The sequence below is a fragment of the Gambusia affinis genome, linkage group LG17 (genome assembly GCF_019740435.1).
Source record: "Gambusia affinis linkage group LG17, SWU_Gaff_1.0, whole genome shotgun sequence".
NCBI lineage: Eukaryota > Metazoa > Chordata > Actinopteri > Cyprinodontiformes > Poeciliidae > Gambusia > Gambusia affinis.
In genome coordinates, this window is record NC_057884.1 from 10,114,612 (window position 1) to 10,128,685 (window position 14,074).

Sequence of the window (14,074 nt, forward strand, 5' to 3'; positions counted from 1 at the left end):
AAAGCCAGCTGGAGTCTAACTAAACTTGAATAATCTTTACCTTGGGATTATTTGTTGCCAATTTCTTGCCAAGACTCGCATCCTGATCTCCGCCTCCCCTCTGGGTAAAGAATATCTTGAAATGCGGCTGCCTTCTGGGGTTTTCCCCACTGATTTTAAAAGTACAACATTTTGATCCATCTTTTGCTTCCAGTTCCACATCAGTCTGATTCTCCTCTATGGTCTGGAAGTCTGCCCCGTTTTTCAGATGTTTATTTTCCAGCAGCAGCCTCGGATGAGATGAGCTCCTCTGTAGTCGAATTCTGGGATAACGCACTGTGCGGATGCTTCGACCAAAGTCCCCCTGGAAAGCAGCAGTCTGCTGACAATCCTGGGTCTGATCCTGGTTTTGGTTTTGCTGTAGCTGGAAAACTAGTCTCTGTGTTGCACCATTAACACTAGCACATGGTTCTAGAGTCAGCTGCTGGCCATCTTGACCATAAGGAAGAAGATAATGCTGGACATCAAAAATCTCAGGAGAATTCCTCTGGATACAAATGGTACCAACATTAACACCAGGTTGGCCTCCAGTCACTGTAGCATAGCCACTAGAACCAATGCTAAAAACTCTGCGTTTAGGAAGGTTTGGTTCATTCAGTGACAATTGGGAATCTGGGCTGTAGTATGGGGGAGGCGGCTGTTGCGGAAAGTCTTCCTGAGTTTGTGGTTCGGGATATGCAGGCGCAGGTCCAGGTGGGGTATAACAAGGCGGTGGGACATCATCTGCAAGGCCACCAAACTGTCTATTAATTAATCCATTGGAGCGCTGGAGGGAGATCTGCACGGACGAACTTTTGGTGGGTCGTGATTCGGGGCAAGTGGAGAGCTGTGGTATGAACATGGAGGAGCTCCTTTTGAGCGAGGGATCCGAACGCAAACCAAAATTTCCAGATGAGACGTTTTGCACCCCCAACTCCTGAGGAAGCCTTGGTAAACGAGGAGGCTGCCAGTAGCACGCTCTGGACTCTTCACCCTCTGCTCGCTGCTCTTCTGAGTCCGTTTCCAGCATCTCTGGAGCTGTGTTGCTACGGCCAGATCCAAAGTATAAACGCAGACGCTGAGCCATTTTCACCTCATGTCCCACAGCTTCCGTTCACTTTCACTTACTGTTAAAACTCTGACTTACTGTTATTTCCCTCCTCTTCTTGTGTTGCCCAATTCTCCTTTGACTGGCTGGCTGGCTAAATGACTGCTCCCCTTTTTTCTTCCCCCTCCCTCTCTTCCCACCCACTCCCAGTCTCTTCCACAACTTTCCTACCCCACAATGAACTGCACACAGACCAGAGTCGTCTCACCGCAAAAACACAACAGCAGAAGCAGGATACTCAAAAATAAGGTGGAAAATAAGACTTCAGAAAGAGGATAGGCAACTATATTACAATAAAAATAAGAATGGAGGTTCCTCGTCCAGCAAACTATTAGGAACACCAAGCACTAGCGACAGACAGCAGAAATAGCCTTAGTCGAGTGTCAGCCAGCATTCCTGCCATGATAGGGTAGGAGCGTGTGGAGTTCCTGGTTACCGAGGTGACAGAGGGTTGCCTGGTAGTCACATGACTCCAAAGGGCCCCACCACCTCAGGTTACACCATCACACTGCCCCCCACCATCAAACCACAGTATATGATCCCTAGTCTTTTATATCCACATCTCATTAAGATGGAAGATCAAAGGCGAATTAACATTAAGAAAATACAAATTTCTCTGATCAGAGATAAAAGTGCATTTACCTCGACAAATATGATCTATTCACCAGAAGAGGACAACATCAATAGGAATCCAGTTTTTCTTTTCAACACAGAAAACTAAACAAGACAATTTCCATAGTGACCCACTAAATATCCTTTTCAACCAATAATAACAAAAACACAACATTAAATATAAAAGGGAACTTTTAGAACCACATAAGGATTTGCAAGGAAACTGTTACTAAAAATGGACCAGATGAAAAGGCACCAGGAAAGCAAAGAGACTATCTGACAGATTTTAGCTTTGATAAGACAAACAACACGGTTGTCTCTGGAGATCCAGCTACACACAGAAAAAGACACGCAGCCTCTCAAGTACAGAGCCAAACACTTATCTGGCCTCTTGTTTTATAGGCTGCTCTGTTTGCAACTAAAAGTTGCCCAGGATACAGCTCAGCTGTGATCCTTGTCTCTAATCCGGAATGACATAAGAAAAACTGTCAAATAACACTCAAGCACCTCTAACAGCATGTTGTACATTCATAAAGAGCGCTTTGTTTTGCTCAACAGCGACATGATTCACCAATCTATCAGCATGTTGAAAAGAAAGGATTGCTCTTCCTGAGCCAGCCGAGAACCGACAAAACCTCAGTCATCATTTGACCTTTTAGAAATGCATGTCTGTAAAGAAGCTGCCTTGTTTTTAACTTCTGTGACCATTCGCTATGTTCTAAACCACTCTGCAGCAAGCTGCTGCCGTTCTATTCCAACAAAATAAACTAAAAGAATAAAGAAAAAGAAGAAATTCGTGCCTTGGCATGCTGATGCACATGGTGATGTCACACTGCCTACAGTGCTAAGCACAGTCAATACAGGAGTCTGTGAAATATAACGGCGAATGATCTGTATAAAAAAAGGAAAATGTCAATGTGTGGTCCAATTGCAGCTAGCTAAAAATGATATAACATGCATTCCTCAAATTCAACATCATGCTGTACTGTAGCTCTGTTCAACACCTTTCTTTTAACCTCACTCTAAATGGCAGAGTGTACCAAGATGCTCAGTGTTACATTGCTATCTTAACGTAGCACAAATTTAAAACCATCTGATAACATAAATGTAAATAAATGGATACAAAAAATAAGTACCCATTAAAAACGTACAGGCCAGGGGTGGAGGAGCTGGCTTGGCAAGCACCTCAGGACAGCCTGGAAGCACCTCCTCAGACTTATAAGGACTGAACTGTGCTTGAGGCTGTCTGTGTTGTCCTTTCTTGTCATCCTTCTACATACAGAAACAGCGAGCTCTGACTGCACTGAGGGATAAATAAAAAGGTGTGCTATTCATAACATGAGTTACCAACGAGTTCTCTCTCTGCGCCACTGTATTCCCAGTTTGTTGGCCAACATCGAAAAAGATTTAGGCATAAAATCTACCTGGTTTGATTGAGTTATAAGGAAACTAAAGCGTAATTCCAGCGCCCTCGAACAGCTCTGAATTTTTGAGAACCAGAAAGACGGTATGCGAGTCTTATCTGGAACGGAACGTCCAAATTAACTTGAGCTGCATGTAATGTCCTTTTCATCAAAACAAAAAGCCCTGGTTGTAGATCCTGGAAGTAATTTAGGAGACATAAACATTGAAGATCACCCTGGTATTAGTCATACACTTACTCTCCAGACTCTATGTAAAAACCACTTCACCATTTTCATCAACTTCGTATCCTCAGGGTCAAGTTTACACAGTAGTGTGAATTATCAAATTTATCATGAATACCTGCTTATAATGCTAATTGCTGCACTGCTTGACATTTATATAGTTGTTATGGCAACTGGAGGCCTGCCACTGGGGTATTTTTACATATGGAGGAAATCAGTGCTTTCAGGTAGGAAGTATTTTGATATTTGACTATTGATGAATGCAAGAGCTGTTAAAAGTCAGATGCTGTTGTAGCTGAGCAATGAAACAAGCATACAAGTTGTTAGTTGTTTAGTGCATAAACCTGCCTCAGCAAACTGCTAAAAATGATCATATTTATTAAGACAGCAAAAGTCATCACAGACAGTTGATTATGTTTGTAGTAAAATAAATGAAAAGAAGCAGCACAATGTCAGACAAATTAATCTTACGAGTCATTCTACTTTAGTGTCCAAGTATGAAAATATTTCAGAATAAAGCATAAAAGACTACGCTACCATTAACAATACTGTAGCATTTGGTGCTATCAAAAAACATATAAGCTCTAATAAATTGTTTTAAGGGTTAACACAGTGATAAATAGGAAGGAAGTGTGAACCTTACCAATCGGTTTTCATCAAACACCTCAAAAAGTAGCCTGTGGTTCTGTGGGCACACCTGTGTTGGTAACAAAATAACAGTGATGAGTGATGTCATCGGAGATGTTCAATCGCTATGTCTCAAAGAAATTCATAGCTGATGGAAAACAACCTTTGAATATTAAATTCAAAGGTATTAGCCTGAAATTCTATTTCAGGGAAATTTGATGTTTTATCAACAGAGACCTCAAAAATATTAAGGGCTGCTTTGTATTTACAGTACAAAGATGTACTGTATCCCAATATCTGTAAATAAAATTCTGCCCAAGTTGTTTTAGAGAACATTGGTGAACAAACAGTATCATGAAGACCAACGAACACACTAGACATATCAGGGCAAAGGTTGTTAAAGCACAGTTAGGTTATAAAGCAATATATATTCCTGCAGCAAAAAAAAAAAAAAAAAAAAAAAAAAGTAATGATTTTAGGTCAAAGCATATTTGTGTGTTTGAATGGCCCAGTCAAAGTCCAGACTTAAATTCATTTGAGCATCTGTGGCAGGACATGAAAATTGATTTTTACAATTGCTCTCCAGCCAATATGGATTAGTTCACGCAATACATTTTTCTACATAACAGTAAAACAGCAAAATACGTTTACCAATCCCACAATAAGTTCACAAAAGGGTTGTCGTAATAAAGACAGGACATTAATTATAACACACAAGATTTAAAAGCTGAACTCACCCGGAAATAGAATTCTTCGTTCCATTTAGGATTGAGGGTCTGAAACACAAAGTTTATATCTGATTAGACCAGTTTGTTGCCGGACTAAAACCTTCTAACTGTGCAAGTGACTCTCATGAGTTTTAAAGAGTAAGAATTTAAATCAGGTTATATCCAATTATTGGATATTTAAGCTTTAAATAAAGTCTCAAAGATCTTCATATATTTCTTCTAAGATTAATAAGATGAGCAGATCTTATGTTTTCTTCTGCCTTCCATTTTATTATTTTATTAGACTTAGAACTGATTCAGTCAAACAAAAATGATGCCTAGATTTCACAAGTTATTCTAATTAATTAGCAAAACATTTCATTGCAGAAATAAAATAATACTGTGACAGAAAAGGACCATTGAACTAAGAGCTCTCTGACAATCAACTTTTTGATGTGAAAGTGATGCAAACAAAAAAAAGTTTAAATCTGCAGGAGATCATACTAGCGTTAGTCTCATCAAGTTCCTCCACTTTAAGTCATGCTTTCCATAATGCTCTATATCATTCACCCACAAGCCATCCATTCTGCTTCTACAATAATGAAACCGTCAAAGGTGTCCCACTCAAAGATACAAAGAACCCGCAGAAGAGCCCGAGCACTGATACTTTCTTTTCTGCTCCACATAGCAGTATATTGTCAAGCTATTTATATCCTATAAAGCAATCATAGCCACTGGCAGCATATGTCTGCCTCCATGGAGGCCTGAGCTGTCCAACTCCTACAGCGGGTTTTTGCTGAAAGATTGCTTCTGGCTAAGCCAATCTATAAGAACATGACAAATATTGATATTGTTGAGAAGCTGCGTCAGGCTACTACTGTAGTTCAGAGTTTGACCCCTTGTATTATGCACTAAATATTCAGAGACAAAAAACAATACTTGGGAATAAATTACACTGGAGACCAAATAAAAATATATATATATTTTTTTATCATTTTGCAATTAAAAGCATCACTAATCATCATTCACATCAATGTCAACTAATAGCTCCCCCTGCTGCGAAAAAAATCTCCTCCCCAAAAAAACTGAAAAGACTTCACCAAACCTAAAAAGGGAGACTGCTTCCCTCTTCCTTCCTGTGCGTTTCATCCCCCCTTCTACAATGAAATGATTCCACTAATCCATGCAAAAACCTGGTGGTAATTTTTAAGGGGGTGTTTGAGGATTATATTGTAAAACCTTTGAATTTGGCAGATGACGTAACATAGGAGACAAGAGGAAGGAGAGTGCAACAGGATGTCAATTTGTCTCTTTTAAACTTACCTTTTTAATAGTTTTTGTCTGGACTAAACCAAGCTCTTTATTTTCATCAGCAACATAGAGAGAAAGCTTGACATAAGGATCACTGCAAAAAAAACAAAACACACAAATCCCAATTTTAGCAGTTATATATATATTGGAAATAATTACAATCGAAAGACATCTTGAACTTTTCACTTCCGCAAGTTAGCTTGAAGATCGCTAGTATTAAACTGTCTAGTCCTTCATCATTTGCTGTAGACACATCAAACAGGTAGTTGAGGATCACACACAGACTGAACTAAAGTTGGCCTGCATATGAAAACTGCTTAGCTTTGGAAACTGTGAGATAAGGCTCAAACGTCTTATTGACGGGGGTTTTAAAAATAGCAACAGCAAAATATTTTGAGGTGAAAATGCAAATCGTACGAAGAGAGTAATATGACTTTGGAAGCGCTGACAGGGCAGAAGGCTCAGGTGAGATCTGCTTAAAGAGGCAGAGCTGGAGCATTCACAGGACCACAGAGTAAAGTTATCAGGTAGCAGAAAAGGGCAAAAAAAATCCATTTTTGTACTTGCCCATTTTTTTATTTGGACAAACTTATTGATTTTTTTTTCCCTTAGAGTTGCTTTAAACACATAAACACACTCTTATATATATATATATATTTTTTTTTTTTTTTTTTTTTCATTTACTTATCCAGATCTAAGTATGCTCACATTTGAGTATGAGTGAGGGAAAAGTGAGCTGTAAAAAGATGTCACTGAGATGCACATGGGGTCTATTTCTACTAATTAGTTCGAAACAAATTAAATAGGCTGCAAACTGTGAACAGAATGTGGTGAAAAAGATAAAACTGATTGTTCTCTATGCAGAAATAAAAAAAATAAAATAAACATGACTGAACAAGCTTAAATATTTATAAGGCAAAAGTGGAACAAAAATATTCAGGAACTCCCTCACAATATTTTCATGTCATTCTCTAATAACTGTGGTTGTCTAGATTAGGAGGCGGTTTATCACGATCAATGTTTTGTTTATCCCCCAGTAACTTTAGCTTTTATACATTTATATTCATGTTTTAAAATATAAATGTAAAACACGACCCAAGGTTAACGATGTTCCCTTAATATTAGAAAAAAACTTCTTTTTTTTTTTTTTTTAAAGATAACACATTCCTAATAATTTGATTTGATGTAAACTGTGAAATTTGAAGTTTTGGTCATTTAAAAATCTATTATATCACCAATATGTCAGAAACCTAATATTAACACTTTGTACTTCAAGTAAGAGTGGTTTCATGACTTAGTATGACGCAGAGCTAATTTACGCACAAACATCCTCCACATGATATTTTTGTGGTGTGGGAGGATAACATTTGTAGAGAGAGAACATTTGGTTAACACACCAACAGCCTGTTACTGTGGTCTCATTTTACACCCTTTACACTAAAACCTAACTACTTCAAATTTTTTTAGTTGCAGAACTATGATCATCAGCATACCGAGTTGACCTGGGTGAACAATTTGATGAATATTTTCAGTCAAAATGAAGCCAGCTGCCTGCTCCTCAGATCCTAAATCACAGCTTCCAGTAACAATCGCTCAGCAAAACTTGATTTGGACACAATTCAGACCCTCGAGAATATGCTTTAAATCTGATTTGCCATGATAGGCTTTTATTAGGATACCTGCCATCCCAACTGGAAAGAAATCAAATTCCAATCCAAGTGTGTCCTTCCTGCCAGCTAAAATGCTGCTTTAAATCCACAGGATAAAAAACAAGGGAAATGAGGAGCACAGACATGGAAGAAAATGAGCTGAAACTGTATCCTTATAAGCAAATGTGCGGCTGCTTGATTGCTAATTGGCATCTTCAGGATCCCCACAGTTTCTAATTGCATGTTTATGTGGTTCTGTCGTGTACAGAGACTAAACATTAGCAGTAAGCCTACAGTATCTCAGCTCTTTTGGGAGGCATTTCTCTGCCTTCCTCTAATAGCGAAAAAAAAAATAAAAAATCCCTGCAGAGGTAGAGAATTAGGAAACTTCAATTCAACAAAATAAGAGCAGTTGGATTCAAAACCTGGCTCAAATAAAATTTATGGAAGATTTATCAGCACCTCTAAAATATACCAAAAGCAAAACAACAGACAAAGAGTTTTGCATACAAAAGAAGCAATACAGCAGCTTCGGAGAGACATTTGGAGCAAAAGGAAGAACAAGCTGGCACAATTTGAGTCTCTCCAAAGGTGACAGACTGCCAAGTCAGCACCGTCTGTGTGAGCACACCACACATCAGACCTCATTCAGTGTTTCTTCAGTACAGTTCAGCTTTGGCCACAGCCAGCCCTGAGCTGTGCTGCCAGCATGGAAGAGCTTGTACCATGCTGAACACCCTGAGGCGTATTCTGGTCAGATAAAAAAAACTTTACTGTAATCCCCTGGAGAGGTGCAGGATTAATTCTGAATGAGACCTGCACAGTAAATCTATCAGCATGTAAATACTAAAAGAAAAAGAAAAAAATCAATTAATGTCTTATTCTATATTGGCAATGTTCGTGTTCAGAGTTTTAATTTAAGAAAAACATTGCCAACACTCAGTGGGGCCTCCTCTGAGAATCCTTCGATCACTGCAGGGCTGCTACATTTGTCTGGTCGCTCCTTCATCTACAGACCCATTCAGGCACAGAGGGCTGGATTGTTAGGCCTGCCTTCAAAAAATCTGTTGTATTCAACGCAGTTTCGAGAGAGTATATAAAAAAAAAGCAGCCATATCACTGCAGGGACTGCTCATATGACAAATCCTGGATTTGAATAGCTTAAGCTGTGTTTTGATCCGTTTGCAAGTTCAAACATTAAGCTGCTCACCTATTAAAATGTGAAAAACATTTAAAGAGGCAACTAACATTCAAGTAATTTTAAAACCACATGCCAAACATTTACGGCTTTCACAGACCAGACATTTGTAAGTGTCCTTTGCAGGAGGAATTAACAAAAAAAAAAAATCCATAGCAACAGAATCCCTAAGGTTTCTTTAGAATTATTTGCAGTAGAAGTTTATACTAGAACTTTTCCTGCATCAGACAGACCAAATTTATAATCAACATTCAATTTACAACATAAATAGTTTTACTGCTAGCAGCAAACTCTACATAGTTGCAATAATGTGATAAAGGCGCAGAGGCCCAATTTCAAGGCATCAAATTGCAAAGTCCAATTTTTTTTTAAAGTTGTTTGATATGTTCAGTATTTTTTAATTACAACTGAAGGATAGTGACTTGATTGTGTTATAAAATGGCTTAGTGTGCCTGGAAAATTCATAACACAGCTTTTTTAAAGCATTTGGTTGGCCAACAGTAGGATCGCTGCACTGAACTCATCTGCAAGTCTTGTTTTGATAAGAACAGTTTTGGAATACACATTTTATGTGTGGTACTGATATGAAACTTCCATTCCACCTCTTGTTGCCCAAAAGAGCCGGTTTAATTTCTGAGAACTCGCAGCTGTGAGGGATATCGTCGTCTCCACTTGTGAAGCATAAATGGCTCAGAGGTGGATTGCTATCAAGCAATCATCCAGTTTCAAGCTGGATGTCTGGACCAGCTTGAAACAGAAACCTTTTTTAAGCTTCTCCACAACATTATCCTTCAACTGTTTGGTCTGCTCCGGAGTTTTCATGGAGTTATTTGTACACTAATATTCTCCAAGAAACCTATGAGGCCTTCAGTGAGCAGCTGTATTTATACATGCACAGGTGGACTCCATTTCTTTATGAGTAAATATGGCTGAAATTAAACACAAGCCACCATTTGCAACCTACTCCTTTGTGTTTAAAAAAAAATTAGAAATACACTGTTTTTTTGTAGTTGTTCTATAACAAAATGTGAAAAAGTACAAATTTTATAAGAACTTTCAAAGTACATAGCACAAATGTGCAGAAGGTGTATTGTGTAATGTTACATTGGACTTCACAGTTCACAGACGGAGGACAGTGATGAACAAAACATTCTCAAAGAAAGGTTAACATCTGCACGTATTCACCTGTAAGAAGGTACATGGCACGTTTAATTATTAGTCAAAGTCTTCTATCTAGAAAACGTGCAACTACAGTGGATTACGTCTAGGATGGGAGAGGTAGGTAATCATTGGTTAACACTTGAAAGTTCAAGGTCTTTGTTATGAACTACATTTTGCATTGCTACAAAGTGCTGTCCAAGGTTGAAAGGACAAACAATAGGAAGATCCTAGAAGTCAAAGAGCAGGATGCTGAACACAATAGCTAAAGCCTTGAGACTGGTTTTATACCTGACTTTTATTATGATACATCCCACACATTATGACAGTAATGATGCTAATATTTATTTCATCTAAACAGTTTAAAGGGCTGAATTTTAAATAGACAGACTCAGACTAGTTGAACTTGGTGCAACAGACAGTTCTCAATAATCTTTGCACTTGATTGAAATGATTCACATTGAAAACACAATGATGAAAACTCTCAGACAGTTACCTGGCACCGATGATGTCTTTCTTCGCCAGATCAATTCCTGCAATAACTTTAACTCGTAGCACTCGCGTGTCATGCTGCAAAACAAGAAGACGACAGAGGACCTTTATTTGATTTTCAGAGGAAATTATCCCATAACTTTGTAAACCCATGTCAGATTTCAATCTGCCAGATGCACTGACTTGGCTCCAGGTCAAACTTAACAACAGAGAATGAGTTCAACAACAGAAGCAAAAAAATAATGATCATTCTATGAGTATTTGCATTCAACTCTTTCCAAGAGAGGTTTTTTGTAATTAAACCAACAGTGGAGGTTTTGCTAAACCATCTGTTCTAATGAAGTTCTAATGAAGAGAGGTTGGTGGGAGTCCAGACTGTTCCAGGTGTTTTTCTATGGACCTGTTGTTTTGAAATTTAAAGTGTTTATTTTTGCGCTACAATTAATGCACTGAATTATAGACCCTGAATGCATCACTACCAAAGACACAAGCGTTCTTCATCAGCTCAGTTTAAGAAAAAATTAATCTAATATATATGATGAGTATTTAGCCAATGAGACTAAAACATTTCTTAACAGATTTGACTCAGCGTGTACAGTTTTGCTTGCTTGTGTTTTTAACAATCAGCATTAAATTCGTGCACCGCCACACCCAAAACCTGCCGCACACTCGAGCTCTTTGGCATAACTCCAACATTGATTTTATTTAAAATGCACCCCACCACTTGGATTAATTTAGTGATGTTTGATTGAGGTGACATAAAGTGTGTCAAACACCCACAAAGCCGAGTACATCAAGCACTTTGAATTTTCCTTCAAACAGGTACTAATTAATAGACTTAAAAACAATTAAAAGAACTGTTTTAAATTTGTGGCAGCCATTTTGAATTTTGAGACTGGCATTGATAAGACAGAAGTTTCTGTCTATTCTTGTTTAAAATGTCGATATGACAGCACCTTCCTGTTTATTTTTCCTCAACATGGAATCTTGATATGTTTGGTTCAAACATCTAACAAAATAAAATAGATTTATTCCGATTTATTTTTTATGGTAAAACACAAAAAAAATCTCCTGCTGTCATACTGTCAAAATTTCCTTTGACAATGTTGTGGTATTTGGAAAACTTAACATATAGAGAGGTGGTATTTGTATGAAGTTGTAGAGATACTTATCTAAATGGATTCCTGTTGCACAATATAGGAAAATTCTGCAACTGCTGTGTTATTTTTGAATGTTGCCATAACAATATTAGTTTCAGTGAAACCAGGCTTTCCACACTACTTTTTCACAAATCTGTCAATATGATGCTTCCATCTTTCTGTACTCTTTGCAATTTTGGCCACTATCACCTGTCCAGTTTAGAGCATATGCAATGCCGAGGGTCCAACCAATACACTGACTATTTTATGCAAAATGTGAATTTATAATTACTAGGAATATAACAAATATTGAATTCTTACCCTCTTGTCATATAATTTTTTAACTAATATTGCACTGATGATATTTGAAATTAGACATTTGGGAGTTTGTGGCATCATCATGGAATATCATGTGTCTAGTTAGTTTCAGTTTTCAAATCTGAAAAACAATTGTTATAATGTCTGTCTAGTTTAACGTCCTGATAACCAAATGTCAGAGAACGTGCAAGAGTTTGAGCATCTACAACTATCCTCTGATGTTCATCCCCATCTGTTGCTATTCACTACTATTTATTACATCTAATGCAACCATTTGTTGCACTAATATCCATTTTAAAATACAATTATCTCAGAAGTATCCATTGTATCAAGGGTACCCAGGACCAGTAATCGACAGCTACCATCCTGCAACAATTAGATGCATCCTTGCTCTAAAATCCCTGAATCAAATAGCAGAATTCGCTAACCACAGTCATTCAGCTCTACAGAGGCATGGTAATGGCCTGTTCATTTGATTAAGGCGTGCTGGAGCAGAGAAGCATCCAGCTCTCAAGAATTGAACTTGGGCAACCCTGCCTTATAGGATTAGATGTCAGACCAGGAATGATGAGGCAATTAATTTAGGTCAAGAGTACGCCTGCACAGTTTCTAGGAATTACAATAGCACAGCTGAATATTCCAGGAATAATATTGACTATGATTAAACCATGTCTTCACCGTTTTCTTTTCTGTGCATCACAAAGTCTCCACACCTCTTTGCAGCATTTAGCATCTCAGCTGCTAAAAATATACCCCCAGTATGTGCATCGAGGGACGTGAAGAGTCTTTCCAGCAGGCCAAATGTGTTGCATGCAGAACTAGAGAGCATGGCAGTTGCAAGTAACATAACAGGCAACCAAATATTGCTCTGGTCAAGAACATTGATCAGTCTCTGTTACCTGAAATGACCCAGCAAAAAAAAGAAGAAATAATTTTTATCTGTCCTGTTACTGAACAGGTTTAATCAAATGGGCAGCTTATGTGCTCGCCACAGCACAGAAACTGCCCTCGTAAAAGTGTTCAATGACATCCATATAAATACGGACTGTGGGAGAACCACAGTGCTGGTTCTGTTGGACCTCAGTACAGCTTTTGACACTGTTGACCATGACATATTACTGAATCGACTGGAGAGTTGGGTCGGACTCTCCGGTCCAGTGCTTAACTAGTTTGAATCTTACATAAAGAACAGGGATTTCTTTGTTTCAATTGGAAACTTCTCGTCAAAGAGGTCATAGGTCACATGTGGGGTACCCCAAGGTTCAATCCTAGGATCCCTCTTATTCAATATTTATATGCTCCCACTAGCTCAGGTTATAACAGGAAATAATATCAGCTACCATAACTATGCAGATGACACACAGCTCTACATTACAATGTCACCAGGAGACTCAGAACCCATCCAATCACTGAACAGATGCTTAGAACAGATAAATGTGTGGATGTGCCAAAACTTCCTCCAGCTGAACAGAAACAAAACTGAAGTTATTATTTTTGGACCTAAAGAGGAACGATCTAGAGTTATAGATCTAGAGTTATAGATATAGAGTCAATGCACAGCTTCAGTTATTACAACTAAAAACCAGCGATCAGGCCCGAAACCTGGGAGTAGTGATGGACTCTGACCTGAACATCCACAGCCACATAAAGACAGTTCCAAAGTCGGCCTTCTATCACCTGAAGAACATTTCCAGGATTAAAGGACTAATGTCTCAGCCAGGTCTAGAGAAACTCATCCATGCGTTTATCTTCAGTCGCATTGATTATTGCAACAACATCTTCACAGGTCTGTCCAACAAATCAATCAAACAGCTGCAGCTGATCCAGAATGCTGCTGCTCGCGTTCTCACTAAAACCAGGAAGATAGAGCACATAACACCAATTTTAAAGTCCCTACACTGGCTCCCTGTAGCTTAAAGAATAGACTTTAAAATACTGTTTACAATCTGCAAATCACTGACCGGCTTACCACCACAATACTTTAAAGATTTGCTGTTGTTGTATCAACCTTCCAGATCTCTCAGGTCTTCTGGTTCTGGTCTGCTCTGCATCCCCAGAACAAGAACCAAACGAGGAGAAGCAGCATTCAGG

At 38.4% G+C, this 14,074-nt stretch overlaps 1 protein-coding gene across 12 annotated transcripts in view; it reads right to left on the bottom strand.

Annotated features, from left to right (window-relative positions):
- The window catches only part of nedd4l (NEDD4 like E3 ubiquitin protein ligase), a 44,757-nt gene that overhangs the window by 29,055 nt on the left and 1,628 nt on the right, over positions 1 to 14,074 (bottom strand). For 6 of the 12 annotated variants that reach the window (XM_044096466.1, XM_044096465.1, XM_044096464.1 and 3 more), the window contains exons 2-5: positions 10,531 to 10,604; positions 6,042 to 6,123; positions 4,749 to 4,787; positions 4,028 to 4,081 (exon numbers count right to left, since the gene is read on the bottom strand). In XM_044096466.1, the coding sequence (XP_043952401.1) occupies positions 4,028 to 4,081; positions 4,749 to 4,787; positions 6,042 to 6,123; positions 10,531 to 10,604 (249 nt within the window). Of the gene's footprint in view, positions 1 to 40; positions 3,032 to 4,027; positions 4,082 to 4,748; positions 4,788 to 6,041; positions 6,124 to 10,530; positions 10,605 to 14,074 lie in introns of those variants that run through there. The other 6 variants (XM_044096459.1, XM_044096455.1, XM_044096456.1 and 3 more) reach the window with 5 other exon arrangements.